The sequence below is a fragment of the Lycorma delicatula genome, chromosome 7 (genome assembly GCF_047948215.1).
Source record: "Lycorma delicatula isolate Av1 chromosome 7, ASM4794821v1, whole genome shotgun sequence".
Classification (NCBI taxonomy): Eukaryota; Metazoa; Arthropoda; class Insecta; order Hemiptera; family Fulgoridae; genus Lycorma; species Lycorma delicatula.
The window spans coordinates 36,545,203-36,565,417 of NC_134461.1; the positions used below are offsets into that span (position 1 = coordinate 36,545,203).

At 28.0% G+C, this 20,215-nt stretch overlaps 1 protein-coding gene across 3 annotated transcripts in view; it reads left to right on the top strand.

Moving 5' to 3' along the window:
- Positions 1-20,215, top strand: part of GAPcenA (GTPase activating protein and centrosome-associated) — a 102,627-nt gene that overhangs the window by 21,428 nt on the left and 60,984 nt on the right. For all 3 annotated transcript variants that reach the window (XM_075371928.1, XM_075371930.1, XM_075371931.1), the window contains exons 3-5: positions 5,618-5,840; positions 13,079-13,259; positions 15,914-16,097. In XM_075371928.1, the coding sequence (XP_075228043.1) occupies positions 5,618-5,840; positions 13,079-13,259; positions 15,914-16,097 (588 nt within the window). The remainder of the gene's footprint in view (positions 1-5,617; positions 5,841-13,078; positions 13,260-15,913; positions 16,098-20,215) is intronic.

The following is a 20,215-nucleotide window of genomic DNA, read 5'->3' on the forward strand; positions in this document are numbered from 1 at the left end:
AACAATAGGGAGCCTTAGCTTATTCTCAGTAATTCTCAGACTCTAATGTTAATGTCTCTTTATGTTAAGTTCTGTATCCTTTTTTTCCAAACACAGATTTTTCACCTTAGTGATACTTGTGAGCAGCCTTTTTTTTCATGTGAGCAGTATTTTTATAGTTCTATCCAAATTTTTATTTAAAAATGATTAAAAAATAACTTAAAATTTTTAATAATCAGTGTCAACTTTAAAAAATAATAAAAACTGACTTCAAAAACAAGTGCTCTAAAAATAAAAATAATATTTTCAGTTCTTCAAATCTTGACTTTTAGAAATCAATAACAAATCAATCATCGGTTATTAGCCACTGTTAATTGATTTTAATATGACACTAAGCTTGTAGGTCATAGTTTAAAAATTAAGTGAAAAAACTAATGTTTTTATGTTTTGTGCAGACCTTTTTTTTTCGTCTTGTTTTATTTTAATTTATGACTTTTAATAAATGTGTTTAATATTACCTTAAAGTTCATGGAATTTAATAATAATCATATTTGTAAAATAAACATACTTAAAAAGTAAGTATTTATAAAACTTAAAAATACGAAAATGGTTATGAATGGATCAAACTATGATTCTTTACTGACCTGACCTGTTATTTGATTTTTTGCTGAGGTGATTTAATGTCATTCAGAATTCATCTATTGTTATGATTTTACTTTCAATAAATCTTACTAGTTAATTTTGACTGACCACTCTCTTCATGGGCCTAAAGTATTTTCCTCTCCTTTAACAATACTTCTTTCTCTTGTCAATCTGTTTTTATAAATATTAAAAATGATAATATTTACACATTTGTTTTCAGCAGGGTACCTTTTTACTACTCCTTTAATGAAACTATTCTCTCTTTATATTTCTGCTGCTTGCGAAACATTTTTTTTTGCATATTTTCCATTTTTATATATTCTTTTTTTACAGTGACATCTGTACATTTATATTTAGGCAGTTGCCATTATTGGCACTGCTGGCAGATGAAAATTAAAAAATAATTAAATTTTGTATTCTTATTATAAATAGAGGTAAACATCCATGACAAATGTTTATAACACAAGCCGAACCAAATTTTATTATAAATTGTTTTTAAAAAACTTACTGCAAAACATTTTCAGTAATCTTGCAACCATTTTACTACTGATTGATGCTACTGTTTTTGCAATGGTATGCTGACTTTTTTTTTTTTTTAATTAGGTAGATAAACATTAAGAATGAACATTCAAAATCCCTCTGCAGCAACATTGAGTCAATATCTCATAATCATCTTGTGGCGCAAGTCACAAATCCATTAGTATTGACAACAAACATGATATTTTATATATGCACAAAAAGTGCCCTATCTTTAATACTTGAAAATTATGAAATATATAAACATACAGAAATACGCAAAAATGATGTATGAAATGAACAGATGTAATTCAAATCACTTTTCAACCATTTTCTTAATACATGTCAGGCAAATTTTAAAAAACCACCTACAGTAACATCAGCTGAAACCAGTGTAAAAACAGCAACACCAATCACCAAGGATGATTGCAAAGACTAAAACTATTCTAAAGTAAGTTTTTAAAAACATTTTAAAATAAAATTTTGTTTGATTTGTGTTGCATAAATTAATAACAATAAATAATTTAAATTAATAGCAATAAAAGGTATGTGTGTATGCGTATATATATATATATATATATATATATATATATATATATATATCTTTTTAAACATTATAAATAAAATAAAATAATGAAAAAGTATAACGTACTTGTAAAACAAAGTACATTTTTTTAACAATCACATTTATATAAAAATTGAATGATTTAAAAAAATATTATGTCATGAAAATAATAAGAGAGCAGTATATGTTCAAACAGTATTTAAAGATTATTTTGAAAAATGTATACATACCTTGTTAAAAAATAAATTAAACTATTCTGATCTGTGTGACTACAGTATATCATTATTGCCAGATTGATTACAGCTGATAATAATTAGTGTAATTAATATTTTAATGATTATTAAAATATAGTATTTATTTTATTTTTTATTCAGAGTTTAATTTAATTAATGTTTTGTCATAAAATTATATTAATAAAAATATATGGTATTTAAATATTATGTAGTCAAACTGATAACTGATAACTCAGTTTATTAATTTGATTATATTCTATTAAATCAGTACTGATGAGTGTGTTGTGTATCAATCGGGTTTAAATTAAACGATTATATTTTTTGTATGTATCTATTTTTTATTCTATTTTAATATGTAATTATTAAGTTATACATTTTAATTTATTATAAATTATGTTTATTTAATTCCCTTTTGTAATTAGATTTTTAACTGTAGTAGTAGATTATTATTATTTTTTATATGAAATTATTAAATTATTAAATTATAACGTACCATTGTATCATACTTTATTGAATCCTACCTAGTATTGTCTTGGTTTTATATATATGATTTCAGATTATGCAGCATTTTATATAAATTTTATATTAATATTAAACTAATTGGTAGTTAGAATTATACTCATCTTGATTGAAATCATTACACCGGTTTTAGAGACAGCACATCTTTTATTTTAAAAATTTATTTTTTGCTTTTTCCATGTATAATTAGTTTTTTTTTTTACAAGCTACATGAAAATACTGAATTAAATGACTGATCTTAATATAAATTATTTATTACTTTTTTTAACATTACTATAACACATTGCTATATATTTATTTAAATTTAGGATTGTTTATGTACGAAGGTGAATAAAATTTAAACGGTAATTTTACTATTTTACGCAGCAAGCAGTTTCGAGCTGGATTGTGGAATGGGGGTTTAATGTTTGGTGTGTTAGAGAGGGAACCAGCTTGGTTAGCTCCTCCTCTCTGTTCTGTTGTTGGTACAGTCATGAGTAAGCAAGAGGTTTCGTCGTCTGTTACACAAAGTATAATCATAAAGTTTTTAACTAATGAAGGAGTTAAACCCATGGAAATTTTAACTCATTTAAGATACAGTTTGGGGACACTATTCTGTCCCAGAAATGAATGTGTACGTGGGTCAGACAATTTAAGGGTGGGCAAGAAAGTGTAGAAAATGAGTCATGATTGACGCCCAAAGTCAAGTCTTGCAGCTGATAATATTCATGCCGTTCGAGAGCTTATTGAAGGTGATCACCAGTTCACTGTTGAAGAAATTGCATCAGCAGTGGGTAACAATTGTGGGAGTACTTAATCCATTATCATTGATCACCTGGGCTTTAGAAAAATTAGTGCTTGATGGGTTCCAAAGCTGTTGATCCAAAATAAAAAATAGATCAGGTTGGAGATCTGTGAGAGACTTCTGAATCAAATTTAACTAGAAGGGGGTAATTTTTTGAGGTGCATCGTCACTTGTAATGAGACATGGGTCCATCATTACACTTCGGAGTCAAAAATGGCGAGTAAGGAGTGGTGAAGGAAGGATGAGGACTCCCCATTGAAAACCGAAAAACCCGTCTTGTCAGTTGGAAAAGTTCTTGCAACAATTTTTTTTGTCTCAAGGGGAGTTTTACTCATCAATTTTTTCCACAATCAACACACATGTGAATGTGTGTTCCAATTTCCACATCATGTGAATGTGGCTTACTATTGCCAGCTGCTATCTGTCATGTGCCTACCGAACACATGACAGGGTATGTCCATCAGAGATGTCATCCTTCTCCGTGATAATGTCAGGCTGCCCATTGTGATTTTGTCAATGAATAAATCAGAAAAAATGCACCAGGAAACCCTCAACCACCCTCCCTACAGCCCAGATTTGTCCCCTTGTAACTATTTTTTTGTTTGCGCCTTTGAAAGAATCACTTGGAGGGGAATGATTTGAAAGCAATGAAAATGTCAAGGAGTGCATGCACAATTGGTTAATGACTCATCCTCAAGTTTTTGAGGAATAGCTTTTATGTACAAGGAATAAGCTTTCAAATCATTGGCAGAAGGGTGTATATCATGTAGGAGACTGTATAGAGATGAAGTTATGAATTGTTATATTATTAATCAATAAATTTATTAAAAAAAATTACCGTTTGTATTTGATTCACTCTCCTCTATTCTATGTATAAACATGTTGAAGAATTCTCTAACTTGTTGAAGTTGGAGATGTTAGGAGGAAGTAATAACTGTTTTTTTTTATTTATGATTAATATTATTTTAATTGTTACTTTAAGATAAGTTGCTGTTCACATCAAATGTTTTTCTAATATTTCAAAACATAGAAATTTTGGTATTATGTTAATCTGTACCAGTTTTCCTACATAAGGATTTTAATTAATCATCATATCTTTAATTGACATGATTTATTTGTATTTATATTTTTAATGTGAAATTGGTTCTACGAGAGACGTCCAATAATTAACGAGAAAAATTGATGTAGAAGAAAAACAATTTATACAATAACAATGAACCTTACACTAATTTTCAACATAGTCTCCAGTAACATTTAAACACTTGTCCCACCATTCTGTGAGCTTTCTGATTCCCACAGTGTAGATGTCCTTGCTGTTTGAACCATTCATGTACTGCTTTTTTAACTGCTTCATTGTCAGCGAACTTCTTGCCTCATAAAAACTGTTTGAGTGGGCTGAACAAATGAAAATCAGATGGGATGAGGTCTGAGCTGTAATGAGGATGTGGCGACAACTCCCAACCCACCTTTTTTGAGCTCAGAACAAATGTGAATCCAGATGTCTTTATGGGCTTGAGTCAACTGTCTTGGAACCCATCTTGAACACATTTTGTGATAATTCAGCACGTCATGAATGATTGCATTGTTGTGTGGTTCCAACACTAATATTACGCAACTAGCAATTTGGGAAATTTTGACTCCCCTGTCTTCATGAATACGATCATTATTTAATTTTGCAGTAATTAAAACTTCTGCTGGTCTTCCTGAGCGATGGAGATCAGTCACACTTGTTCTGCCCAAATTAAACCATTCCACCCACTTATACACATTACTGTGGTTAAAACACTTTTCATCATATTGTTTCAATATCCTTGAGTAAGTTTCTGCTGGTTTTACACCTTGTGATAGCAAAAATCTTATCGCTGAACATTGCTCTTCTGGCATATATGTTTCAAGCAGCTGACTGAAATCAGACTTTCTGAAATCAACAAGAGAGGTTATGTTTAGTTTAATTATGATCCAACAGCTACTTAATGTGTTTCCAAGGTTGCCAACTTGACCCTTAAAAAGTCTCATTGTCATTGAATGAACAGTTTTTACTTCGCCCCAAAATAAATATATTTTGTATAAGTAATACAAATAAAAAGCACCACCAACTTATGTTATTTATTTTTGAGTTACTTATGTGTAGCAGTTCAACAAATCATTACTTAGCTTTCTGTTTACCAGATTATTTGAAACCCACAACATGTTTAACATTTAATTATTTAAAAATAAATTGGGTGTCAAATGATAAAACATATATTTTTATATCTAGGTATAAATGACTAAAAACAATAATAATGTATTATTAAATGTAAAAATAAACTTAAGATATCTTGAAATACATCTGTAGGGATTAAAGACTATATATAGATTTTATTTTTTTTTTAATCACAGAGTTTACCTCAGCTGAAGATTCCGGGTGACTGTGATTTGGAAACATTGCTTAGTGAGGTTTTGGGGGAAATGGACAGGCGAGAATCTTCTCCTGGTCCTCCGTTATCCTCAGATGATGCAACCTCGCCTCAGCCTACAGCAATACCATTAGCGATAGCTAATGGTAATGAGAATGCTGGGTGCGAAGAAATTGTAACGAGCGAAGGCGAATTAGAGGATCCTGGTGGGTATATTGTTTCATTAAGTTCTCTAAGTATATCTGCTTTAAATCCCTCCCGTCATATCCAGTTATTGTAGCATGAAAGTATTACATTTAATATTTAGAAATAAAATATTCATAGGTTTAAAATTGTGTGAGTTTCAGTGTACAATCAAATTTTCATAATTGGCGAGTACTATTCACTCTATGGCTTATTCATAGAGATTTTTTTCCAAGTCAGTTTACTGAGAGAAAAACCACTGCATTGACAGTAATTTTAAACACACAAGCACTGTTTTTTAAAAGTAATGGTTAAGCTGAGGAGAGTAAAGTCTTGTTACCTGTAATTTATGGTACATTCTGGTACTGTAAATTACATAACTTAAACTTAGGTAAAAGTAGATAACTGAAAATGAAAAATATTAGAAGTAGATTCAGCAGCTATTGATAACTCTGGTGACTTAATCATAGTTACCTCATAACTTTGACCATTCTTATTGCAAAAATGTTCATAACTTTTGTTCTACTTATTTTACTAAATTTAGAGTTAGTTTTAGTAAACGGACTAAACTGGTGAAGGAATTTGACTTGGCCTAATTGATATTATGAAGAGACTAGGTAAACAGAAGTTCCTTTTAAAGTTACATTTTTATTTGCAGTTATAGAAATTAAACTTTTAAATTCATTGATTTCTTTATTACAATTGAAACAAGATTTAAAGGTTATAAATTGTAAATTCTCACTAGATTATGAGTTCACATACTTGACAAAAGTAAATCAGTAATTTTTAACCACCATGCTCTTGTGGTTTTTAAGTTAGTAAAACATTTGTGTAATAGTTATCAGAAGTTGGGTGTCAGAGCAAAGAGTATTTGTATTTATTTTTCACTCAAAAATAAATACAAATTAGTCAACATAATAAATACATTTATTCATGTTTTAGAAATATTTTTATTAAGATAACAAACTTGCATCCAAAATAACATTAGGAATTAAATAAATGATGTACTGATTTTTTGAAAATTTACTTAATGAAACCCTTTCTGTCAGTATGTAAAATCTGTGTGTATATACACTACTTCACGTGTAAAACAAATATATGATATAAATTTATTCAGCACTTTGCCAGTTGAAGAGAAATGAGAATGTAAAGTCAGATGATAATTAAAGATTCCATAATTAGATGCTTGCCAACATTTTGAATGTGTTAACAGCAAATCTGCTGTATGCATTGACACATGACTGACTGAGTAAAATCTCTCTACTCAAGATACTTTTTAAACAAAATTTAAGATTGTTTTCCTTTAACCATTAGGTTAATAAATATACTTTTCTGTTTTAAAGATGACATCCCTAGCAGTGAACCAATTAAAAATGATGTATGTTGATTGTTTAGACTATGCCTTGAAAGATTTGTTAATGACTTCTTTAAAAAAAAAAAAAACTGTTAGAGTTTTAAGTAGAATTAAAGCTTTTTCAAAAATTGGTTTATAATACCTAACAGGTAACAAACATTTTTTTATACTGCTGAATAAACATACTTAGTGAGAGTTTATATATTGAAGTTTGATATTACAAATACATCCTGAATTAAAACATTTGTTGATATACAAAAAGGTTTCTCAAACGTGTTTACAGTGTTAATGTGTTACTTTGTCTTAAGCTGTTGTAATATATGTTTCTGAACAAAATTTAATTTTATATAGTCGAAAGATTTTTTTTGTACCATATAACATATCGATAACGATTTTCAGAAAGTTCATTGTTTATTTGCTAATAACATGTTATTCATGACAACACTTTTTTTTTTACCTTGTCATCCCAAAAAACAACTTACAAAAACGTAGCTTTAAAATATACAGATAAACAGTAAAGACTGAAACACTTTAACTATCACATGTGAACTGAAGCTTTTAAAACTTTGATTCAGTTTACTTTATGCACAGTTGTCATCTGAAACTCATATAAAACCTAATATTATTAATATATCTAGTATAAACAAATTAATATACACCTTATGCATTGTTTCATTCCTTTAAAAAATAAGTAAAAGTAAAAACTAAAATAGTAAAATGTGGTACATTAATGTAGATGAAGAAAGATTCAGAAAAAATAAAATAAAATTAAAGTAGTGAGATAATTGAGCAAGTTAGCTTTCAGGACAAATAAAACAACCTATTACACAGCCAAGAACAATCTTCCAGGATTATGCAGAATATTTCATTTTAATCGCCCTAGGTGATTTACTTGTAAACTACACTCAATAAAAAAAAAATTACTGAAACAAAAGTTACTCAGATTAGACATTGCATGATGACCTTGGATTTGACCTTGACTGTTATTTCCTGGTTAACACAATTTTTCAAATGGAATGACCTCCCAGTTAAAAGAGCAGAAAATTTTATATTGAAATATGACTTTGGACCATTTTTTTAAGGTCATACTGCTAACCATCCGAGATAGTATATTATGAGTTAAATGTTTTTGAAGGTCAAACAGTATTACTAGAATATTTATATTCCAGGTCATTTATCTTGCAAACTATGCGAAAGAGCATAAAAATGACTTTACATTATTGTATAACACTATCTTTGATGGTTAGCCATATAACCTTCAAAAAAGGTCTAAGATCATATGTATGACCACATTATTTCAATGTAAAATTTTCTGCACTTTTCATTGATGGGGTCAAAAATAGGTTGTTCCGTGTCAAAAAATCATGTTTAAAAAAAGTCATATAAACTAGTATTTTCTGACTACACTGAATTCTATGTTGGACATTCAGTTGTAATGTCCACTTCAAAAAAAAATAATAATAATAAAAATATATTAAATATACAGAATTACTGCATAGTAATGTATTGTTGACTTTTTCTAACCATTTTGTAGAAATTAATCAGAAATTTACAATTATTAATTGTCTAGAAATTCCTAACAATACACAAGAATAAGACATAATAATAACCACAACTTAACTAAATTAAACATTTTGTTAGGAACAGACAATATTAATATAGTAATAATGAATAGACATAATTTAAATTTAATGCATTATTTAATAATTTTCCTAAATATATGTCTTCTTAACTCGTACAAACCTCCTGCCTGTACAACAGAATAACAGCAGCTGTACTGTCTGAAGGTAGTCACAATAATTGATTGAAAAATAATTGGAAACCTTTTACTTCAGTAAAACACTAAGTTTAAGATAAATGTAGATTCTATTTTTATCAATGTATTGCAATCATTTAAATAAATAAAACGAACAAACATTTGTTTTATTTAGTAAATAATTATTTTAAAATATAAAACATTTATAAATTTAAAGGATACCGTAAAGCTAAACTCTGCATTTTTGTTCTAAGCCAAGAAAAGAACTTAAATGCTTTCTAGCAAGTGAAGATATCACATTTTTTATGCAGAATGGCCAATAGTGTAGTTTCTACAGAAAAGAATTGAACATTCTTTTTCATTTAAATCGGCCCTAACCTCATTGTATTTCAGAATTAGGAATATTTAAATGCAACTAAAAAATTTAAGTAAATTAGGAATCCACTGCTGTGTTATTTTCATTTGTTGTTGTCCGAGTTAATTTCAGTCATTTTTATTATTTCAAGTGGAATATTTTTCTAATCCTTTTATTACAATCATTACCAATTAATAAAACAGCATCATTTCTGAAATTCTTACAGTTTTTTTTAATGTAATAAAATTTTCACTCATCTGAGGAAATAAATTATATAATTGAACTTTTCTGATCATGGAATTACTCTAATAAATTTTTTGACTGATCATATGATATTCTGGAAGTCTTCAGATATAGTGTAACTCAATCAATTTGGGTTCTGTAGGCAGCTGTGTTCTTGGTTCATATAAAGAGTGTACCTATAGAATGCTACAGATATAGATTGCCATGCTAGAATTTGTTTTAATTGGAAACCAGCAACAGAATGGTGACGTTGGGGCTGAGGATAGTATCAAGGAGCCGTTGCCATTGAAATATAACTGGTTTGGATGGATCTCAAATTATTAACTTTCAGGATGGGAGGCTTCAGTTATCAATCATCAACCAGATAACTATTTTTTCATTCACTGTGTTATCACTTTTAACTATCTAGCTACTCTTGACTTATATAAACAGTATGTACTTAATGTTCATACATAGTACAGTATGTACTGTGTACTTAATAGTATCAATGACATTGGTTTCTGATCAAGAGCAAGATTAATTTTAATTTATTATTATTGTGTATAAATAAGCAAATTTTTTCATAATCATAATTCTGTAGTTGGTTTATAGATATATAGGTAAAACACTTGATAGGTATTTTGTAATTTTCTGCTGATTATGACTTCCATTTAATTATAATGAAGATTTGACGTTTTGTACAAGATTTTTTTGTAAGAAAAAATTCTATTTTGAAATTATTGAGCTTATTATGTTATTCTAATTAAACATTAGGAAGTATATCTTTTTTTAAAATCTTTTACGCTACATAAATAAAAAAATAACTATTCTTTCGTGATAAAGTAATAAATCAATTGATCTCTTTTGTGTGTATGTGCATGTGCATGCGCATGCGCATGTGTGTATGTATAGACTAACATACGTGCACAAAGACAGTGTACACTATTAATTAATTTTTTTTATCCAACAACATTATTAAATAGGAAAATAATAAAATCTCACTGCTTGTAAGCATATAAACAGAATTGAATTATTTGATGTCTTTTTCAAGTTCTTTTAGGTAGATTTAATAAGAAAGCTACCTTTTGTAATGGGTATGATTCGACTTTCAGAAAATTTTGACATATCTTTGCATTTCACATATCCCAGACCCCAAAACCACAATCAGTTCATAAGTTTATATATATATATATATATTTAGTATTTCACTTTCTTCTGGACACAATAACTGCTGCAATTTTGCACCAATCACTTTTAAATTGTTCCTTAAAAATAACTCATCCCAAAATCTCAGTGAGTTCATTAATGGGCAAAATTGGACCATGTAAGTTGAAATGGGGGAGCTTTTAAAAAAAAAACAAAATATCTATAACTTTCTTATTAAGTAAAATATCAAATTTGTTTAAGCTCCTACTATTCTTTGGATAAGGGCCTAAAACTTATCTAAGTAAAATTTTTTGTTATCCAGCCTTTGGCCCAGGGGGTGGAAAAAATGGACATTTGAAGACAAAGATAAATCTACCTCCCTTAATAAGCACAGTATTGAATTTAATTCAATACACAATACACAGTATTTAATTTGGTTGTTAGTCCTCTAAACATTACCTAAAACTTTTTTCTGAAACAATTGTTTATATGACTAACCTGTACGGCAAAGGATGACCAAAATGGTGGAATTGTAAGATGATGGGGGGGGGGGGCTTGTCATATGCTAAACATGTGAAACCTTTTTTCACATGCAACCATCATGTTATTGAGTAAATTTTAAGTTTTTCTTAACTTTAAGATGGAAATCATTTTTATCCCCTACTTAACACTAATGAAATCTACCTCCACCTTCCGGCTTGCCGAAAGGAATTTTTTTACTTGTTTATTAACAGACATAACTTTAACAAGGTATGTTCTAACTGTAAATTAATGCCAGTAGTGTGGGCAAACTTCAGATATCTTCAAAACTATTTAACCAAAAACAACTTGGCCATTAGTATTTTATTTTTATGGTTTATATACTTAAATTTTCAGAATTCTATTTCTTGAGATATTCAGTGAAACTTTCATTGTAAGGAGATTTCAATTTTACTTATTTATTATTGTATCAGATTGTGTGTCAATATCAGATTAAATAGTTTTATTTAAAAAAAGAAAGCTGTAAGAAAATTCAGTACTTATTCTCTCAATTACAAATACAGTTAGTTCTCAAAATATATTTCATTTGCTAAATTCATCATTAAAAAAATGGATATCCAGATATGGATATCTAGCCTGAGTAGCACCCTTCAGTAGGTCTAGAAGTTAAGCATAGTTCTCTCCGGTGATGGTGTTGTCTTTTTTCAGTTTATATATGAGCACCACACCTCAATAACCCAAAAAACTTAGACATGATTTTTTTTTCAAAGATGGTACTCCTTCCACTATCTATGATGCATTTTCACACACCCATCCATTGTTTGGTCTCTGACATGTAATACTGAATCCATGTTTCATCTGCTGCTATAATATGTTGAAAAACTTAGCAATCTTATTTAAATAAGTGTTATCACGCTCAAAAATTGTTCAATCAAATGTTTCTGGTCATCTGTTAACAAACACAGCTCCCATGAATGGAAAGCTTTTTCGTATCTAAAACAACATTTAAATGATATCTAACTCTTATTGTATGTCTGTCAGGGTTAAAGATTTAAAAACAAAGTACTTAATAACAACTAGAACTTAAATTATATCCATTTTACAGAAAATTTTGTTTGCTTTACTCCATCATCAAAACTACATGGAGGTGTCTGGAAATATGCAAAACGCCATGTAAAACTTTGTACTTTATAAATATCATAGTCATTTGGTTATATTTATGTCATCTCTGTGTTCTGCGCCATCTTTGCATTGGTTCCTTTTAAAATTATCCACTCTTCTCCATCTCTCTAGCCAATTACTAACTTTATCATGTTTGGAAAGAATTGTTGTCTTGATGTTGAAGCTAATTCTGTACCTGAATTTTTATTTATATTATTCTTGTAAAAAGGCCTCTATAGAGCTTTTTTGAATAAACCAAACCTGAAAACCATTTATTGACAAATTAAATTTATTTGTTGAATTTAAAAGTTTTTCCCAGTGGTTTTGGTATTTTATTTTAGATTTTACTGTGTTTATTTATTGATTTGTAAGAAAGGCTTTCTCAAGTTTTTCCTGAATCTTAAAATCAAGTTTTTAAATTGCTTATTTCTGGTCAATCAGGGAATGTACATGTTTGGTCTGTCAATGCATATTATATGGCTGAAGCTTTTTGTGTATTATTATTAAGTGTTAGTACATCTCACTCAATATAAGAGATTTATATAACACATCCTATAATTTCAGACATATACATCACCTACCTTTGTTGTTTACATAAACAGCCCATTATGTGCCAGTTTCTCCTGGGTTCCTACATAATGTAAAAATTACCCTCATACATGATTTAAAATAATACTGTCCTGTTATCCAGTTTACATTTTTTTAAATATAGAAGATTTTCTTCTTTCTATTTTTATCTGAATTGAATGGAAGATTAATTAACGTTTATTATATCTGTTTGTTTTAGGTGATGTATTTCAAGATTGTACTATATTTGGAGGAATATCTTATTTAGGTGCTGCTTCTATAAATGCACCTAAAAGTCAATCAGAAATTCAACGTAATATGAAAATATTAAATGAACAGTCATCAGATCATGTTATCAAGCTCTCTGTATCAGTACCAAGCTGTTCTGATGGATCTGTTGTGTAAGTATCCTCTGATACTGATCTAAATTTATAAATTTATTCTGGTTTTCCAAGCTAATTTGGCAGAGTAAAATTTTACAGTTTAAAATTCAATAGCAGTAGTTTTTGATCATATTACTATCTGTCAGTAATCTGTTGACGAGTAACTTAATTATGATAGTACAACCAACTTTTAGTTTTAATCAGCAATAATGTATTTGTAGCTATGATTTGTATGTCATTGATTTTCTTTAAATTTCAAAACTATGAAACAATAATCAAATTGAAACTCTCTTAGTTCTATTTTTCCTTAATCTCTTCTGTGTTATAAAGTATTGTATAACAGTATTACATATTTATATTTTATTTTCCTTATAATTGATATACTACATTGTTTTTATTTTATACAATACTTTTACAAATTTATTTGAAAGATATTTTTCAAACCTTTTGTGCAGATTATGGTCTTAATTGTCAGAGATCATAATTGTCAAATTGAGTAGTACATCATTTATTAATTAAAATATGTTACAGACAAGATTAATTGATAAAGATTCAATTAGAAACTTGAGAACCTTGTTATCAGAAACAAATTAGGAAGTAATAGCAAAATTAGTTTTGATGAAAAGTTTAACCATTTTGTTAATGCGTTTCAAAGGCTTCTTTTTAATTTTCTTTTAATAAACAAGAAAAGTTAAAAAAAATATATATATAAAAACTAAATATATGGATTACTAAAGAAATTTAAAATCTATCTCTACTCTAAATCTCCATGAAATGTCTGAAAATTATAATTGTCTGGTAATTTTCAGAATTATTTGGAAAATTACTAATGAATTTATGCTAAAGTTATTAATACCACTAAAACATTATATTATGATAATTTAATGTCTCATTCAAAATAAATCCATTACTATCTGGGCATTTATCAAAAGGAAAAGCAGATTTCAAAATAAAACAAGTTAGATAGCTTCACCAAAAATACAAAAGAACCCAACTTTGTTTATTATATAGGTAGCAGAAAGAATTTAATAATTCCTTTTCTGATATTTCAAATTAATATTGATCCATTTCAAACAAAGCGATTCACCTTGAATAATATTGTTGATAAATCAGTATTTTTATTTCCTATGGATACCAAGGAAGTTAAAAGTTATATTTTAAATATAAAGAATAAATATTCAGCAGGTATCAATGTTAATATTTCTGCTAGTACTTTAAAAGAAACCATAGATGCTATTATTATCCCACTTACAAATTAATAAATCTTTCAGAAATCTAATACTTCCTGGCTGTCTTAAGACTCGTTTTGTTATTTCCCTCCTTAGGAAAGGTTCATCACTTAATTTACAAAATTGTAGGCCACTTTCGTTTGTCCATATGTTCTAAAGTATTTGAAAAATTATGAAAAATCACGTTTTAACTTTTCTTGAAAAGCATATTAACAAACTTTCAGCATGGTTTTAGGAAAAAAATTTCTACTTACACAGCCATTTCCCAGATTTTTAAAGTATTTTAAATTCTGTAGATAACAAAAATATTTTATTTTCAATTTTTTGCGATCTCTGTAAAGCATTCGATTTAGTTTGACATTTTTCACAGTTTAAGAAAATTTATTAACTGTATTGTCGTAGGAGCTGCTTACAGTTGGTTAAACTCATACCTTACCAACCATAAACAAGTAAGTGAAATTTCATCTTTTGAAATACACGTGTAAAGTTTTAGTCCTCACTTCTACGTAACAAACAGAGAGTGCCTCAGGGAAGTGTGGATTATATTGAATCTTATAATCTGCTTTTCTATAATTTTGCAAGTAACCCAAAAAATGCTGACAGAATGCCTTTTATGCTTATGCTGACTTCACAAGTGTAGATTGTTTTCAACCTGTTTTATTTTTTCCATAAATCTGAATTTATTCTATAATTGAAAGAACAAAAACAATAGGATCCATTTATAATCAATCAAAAGCCAAATTAGCTGTTTCCTACCTGAACCTTGAACAAATGAACTCATGTATTCACTGATAATTGGATTCAATTTTATATCAATAATATCAAAATCTATTTCCCTCTTTTAGGTAAAAATCAACTATATATAATTATAAATTTATTACAACCTAATTTAATTCATAAAATATCTATTTAAGTGAATGAAAACATTTTCTCATAATGCATTTTCATATATAACAATTTTAGCCTCACACTGACCCTCTTAAAAAAAAAAAAACAGGGCAGTTGGATATTGGGTTAAAAGATTATAGGTTGTGCTATGAATAAATTAAAATTTTTCATCATCAATGTTGTAAAAAAGTTAAGGAATTAAAGGGACTTTTTGAACACTCTAAAATACATTTTATAAATGTAAAAATGTTGAAATAAATAAACTATGTAATAAAAAATATTATGTAACTTTCTCAAAAATTTAGTAAAATCTTTAAAATTTTCAGAATTCCATAAAATTAAAAGTAACAATAGAAACTTAAATCTAACCATGTACTTAATATGTCATATGAATCAAACATTTTTCCTTGGTGCTTAAAAGAGTTATGAAATGTAGTATAATTTTTATTCCGCAATTCATAGTTTTATAATTCTTAAAACTATATTTTTATGTAATTTAAAAAAAATTTAAATAAAGTTATACCATTGTTAATCCATGATAATTTTTTTTTATAGGCTGTATGATGCTGTTAGCAATAGTGTCGTGGCCCGTTATGAAATTAATAGGATATTATTTTATTCACGTGGCTCTGCAGAATCACCTGAAGCATCTTGTTTTGCATTTACATTATCACATGGAGATACACAAGAGTCAACTATTTATCAGTGCCATATATTTCGATGTGACATTCCTGAAGCTGTAAGTTCATGTATTAATAAGTTTGTAACTTATCAATTAACTACGTGTAGTATATATTTCTTGTTTATTGTTGGGTAAAGTAGGTAAAGATAATCAACTTTTTTTTTAATAATGAATGATAATATTTTATTACCCCATTATTCAAATTTGGTTTAGAAATCAAGTTTTTAACATAATTTTGCAATATTCATTTGTTTATCACTAAATACATTCACTAATACTGAATTATTAAGGGGGTAATATTTTATTACCCCATTATTCAAATTTGGTTTAGAAATCAAGTTTTTAACATAATTTTGCAATATTCATTTGTTTATCACTAAATACATTCACTAATACTGAATTATTAAGGGGGTATCAAAAAATTACCAGAATTATTATTTAAATTTATGTATTTGTTTTTTGTTTTTTTTTTTCAAAAAACCTTCATTCAACTTCAAAATAGTCTCCATTACAGCTAATACATTTGTCCAATATTTTATTTCATTGTTTAAAAAATTCTTTGAATTCATCTGTTGTGATGCCCAAAAGCTCATTCCTCCTATTTTTCTTCACCTTGTCTACATCGGTAAAACACTATCCTGAAAGGGATTAGTCTTACTCTTTAAGATTTTGGGGGTTGGTGTGTCCCTGGCTCTACACTCTGCAGCTTTTCTTCCCACTTCACAGCTGAGCTGCTTAACTCTTTACACTTATACCCTTACACAGACATATACTTATCAACATGTACTCTTACACAGCAACACAACATCTTATACTATTTCTTCTTAAAGTTACACTCTATGCTGTTGTGATACCTTACGAAAAGCAATGTAACTCAGGATGGAAACTATTGTGTCAATGTCTCAAATGTTGTGAACTGTCGTCTATGTAGTAAGTTGTGCTCTGGGCACCAGGATGAACCCAGTTGTATGGACATGCTCTGCTGGAGTGGTCCATTAAATTGTTTGCATTTGTGGGAATCGTATGACAGTCATAAATACTAATCATTTGGTGGTTGGTAGATTTGAAAAAAATCAACTAACTGAGGAGTTTGAAGAGACTTTGACCAACCTTTTCAGCCAAAGATAATAATAATAATAATAATGATAATAATAATAATAATAATAGCAGCTAATAATAAAGAAATGAGTAATGTTTTTGAGGGGGTTAAATTCTCCTGTATCAGGTTCTTGGTGCTGAAGTATAAAGACGAAGGTAAATCCTTTGCTAAGGTTTCTCCCTTCCTGATTAATAAGTGCATCATCAGAGCTTGTGGTTCTTTGAAATCTGTGAAAAAACTTAGGGGTGGCACCCTCCTGATTGAACTTTATAATGACCAATGTAGAATACTTGTAGTCCTTACGTATTCAGGGAAGGGTGATTATGAAGCCGCATAGAATGCTCAATTTCAGCAGGGGAGTTATCTTTTGCCGTGACTTGGCTGAGGTTGAGTTGAGTTTCTAATAAGGTATGAGTCATTTGCATTGTTGGCAATGGCTGGGGTTCTTGAAAATATACATTTTGATGTTTTCATTTTTGGCTTGTCATTTATATTTCAAATAAATATTTCTAGGTGTACAAGATAAAAAAAAAGAAAAACAAACCTCCATATATTCAGCAAAGGGATGGGTTTCAGTAATAGCTAGCTACATCTTGTATACTTAAGAAGTAAAATTTTATTTTCTCATCTGAAAATTGTGTTTCACATTAGTTTCATAATCTAGATATATTTCTCTAAAAAAACACAGTTTGCAAGATAGACGATCTATTAAGAAATCTGTTTTCTTTTTAGGAATTCTTTAGTTTATTAGAAAAATCAAAGCTCCTTGATGTAAGATGATTAAAAAATAATATGGTGCTCTCTACTACAATTAAAATATTTCATCCTTCAAAGTATTTATAGCTAGGCTCGCTTCCCTATCTCAGCTAACCTCAAGACAACCTCAGGTTGTTTATCTCATATTGTTATTTTCCTTTTTTGTCTACTCCTTTCCTCAACCCTTAACTCTTTTTTCTGGTTAGGTTTTGTGGTTCTGAACCTCATTCTGCTGGGGAATAACTTAGTTGCAATGCACTCTGCTTGTATCTGTTCAGAGATTCTGATTCTCATTCAGTAGCTCCTTAATAAACACCACTGAATGTATAGTTATTATGCTTATTAGATAAAGCTAACTCTTTAATCACTATTTAATATGACAGCATGGTATAATTTAATTACCCCATAATTGAATTGATAAATTTGTATTTATACTAGTATTACTTTCCATGTAGTAGTTTATTATTACCTAACTCAATTGTAATTAAGAATAGTGTAGATATCTTATGCTTTAATTATCTATTATTTTTTTTGTTGATCCTTTAATTGCTTTTTACAGTTTATTCTTAGTTACAAATAAAATATTTTGATAAATATTTATGTACAAATAAAACATGCACTAATAAAGAATACTGTTAAAAACTATTTAAAATTTTCATATTAATTAAATTAGATGTTTAAACTGTGCATTTACATTTTACTATATTTACTGTGATTTTTATTTGAGATGACATGTTTATGCTTATATATGTTATTTTCATAAATTTGTATGTTATTATATATTAACCAAATATAAACATTTTTCAAACTGTTCAAGGTTATTGTTATTAACTAATCTAAAACAGTTTTTTTTATTTATAAAATAAGCTTAATATTTCTGTGTTTTTGTATAGTTTCTGTTAGAGAAATTAAGTGTTGCATTAACTGAAGTTAAAAGTAATTTATCTTCAATGTGTAATCTTTTAACCCACCAATAACTTATTTATTAAGATTTAAATTAATCATTTTTTTCCAATTATTTTATAAAATGTCAGATTTTAATAATATTAAAATTTGCACACTTACATACAGATATGTACACTCATATGCACGTGTGATCTTTCAGTATATTGATGTAGTAGTAATTAATCAAGATAATGCATATATTTTATCATTAAATTTTTATTAGTGATTGAAGATTGCAAAACAGAACCATCGTGTGGTATTTTTTTACATTACCCAGAACCATCTGAGCAAGCGGGCTGTTGTTTAAGTCATTGTTTCATCAAGATAACCATTGTTTATGTTTTTCATCTTAAAATTAGCATGTTAAGCTACTTAAAAAATTTAAAAAAATAGACATTTTAATTGTATTTTATTTGTAAATTCGTGTATCACTTTAAGAATTTAAATTGTGTACTTCAAAATAAAATTGGTTTTAAATAACAATTTTTTTTTAATCCACAAAAAGAATCAAAATTAAAGAATATTTTAATAGTGGTAGACTTGTCTGCTTAATAACTAATAGCATTATAATTTGATGTTAGTTTATATCTCTTCCACAAAGTCGTAGAAAATATAAAAGATTCATTATTTACTTTTTGATATGGCATATCGTTTAAATTTTAATTGGTGTCTCCTTATTAATCATGTTAAATTGTATTTTATAAGGATAGTGTTTTGTGTAAGTAGCGTATTATAGTATACAAAAATCTATATTTGATGTTGACAAGTATTATAAACCACTTTTAAAGTGAGAAATTTCCATTTACAAATTTGTCTTTCTTCATATGTTCTTGTCTATTCTGGCAATCTGTGTATTAAATTCAAAAAAGTAACCAAATAAAAAAACACAAAACTGAACCAAAATCTTTTTATAAATCATTTTTTATGAATTTTATTTCAAAGTGTTTTCAATCTTTGTAAATATCCTTGTACTGTCAAATATGTTAAGATGTGTTTTCTTTAAAAAAAAAAACCATTTACTTTTTATTTCTTAGACGACCACCATATTTCTGGTTGATTAGTAATTGAATCTGTTTTTTATCTTGGGCTATTACCCAGACATACTGTCACACACCATAGTTACCATAGTTAGTTGCATCAGCAAAAATATTTTGAAATTTCTCATTTATGGCTCAAGAATGAGAATTTTCAAAAATTACAAATTCTTTTAAAACTAAGCTTATTTAGTAATGTAAAAATAGAGATTTTACTTAATTATATATTTTCACCTGAATCCTACAGCTGTATTATTTTGCTGGCAATAACAATATATCCTGCTATAGCAGCTACAGGTATAATGGGAAAATTTGAAAATCAGTCAAAATAAATGTAAAAA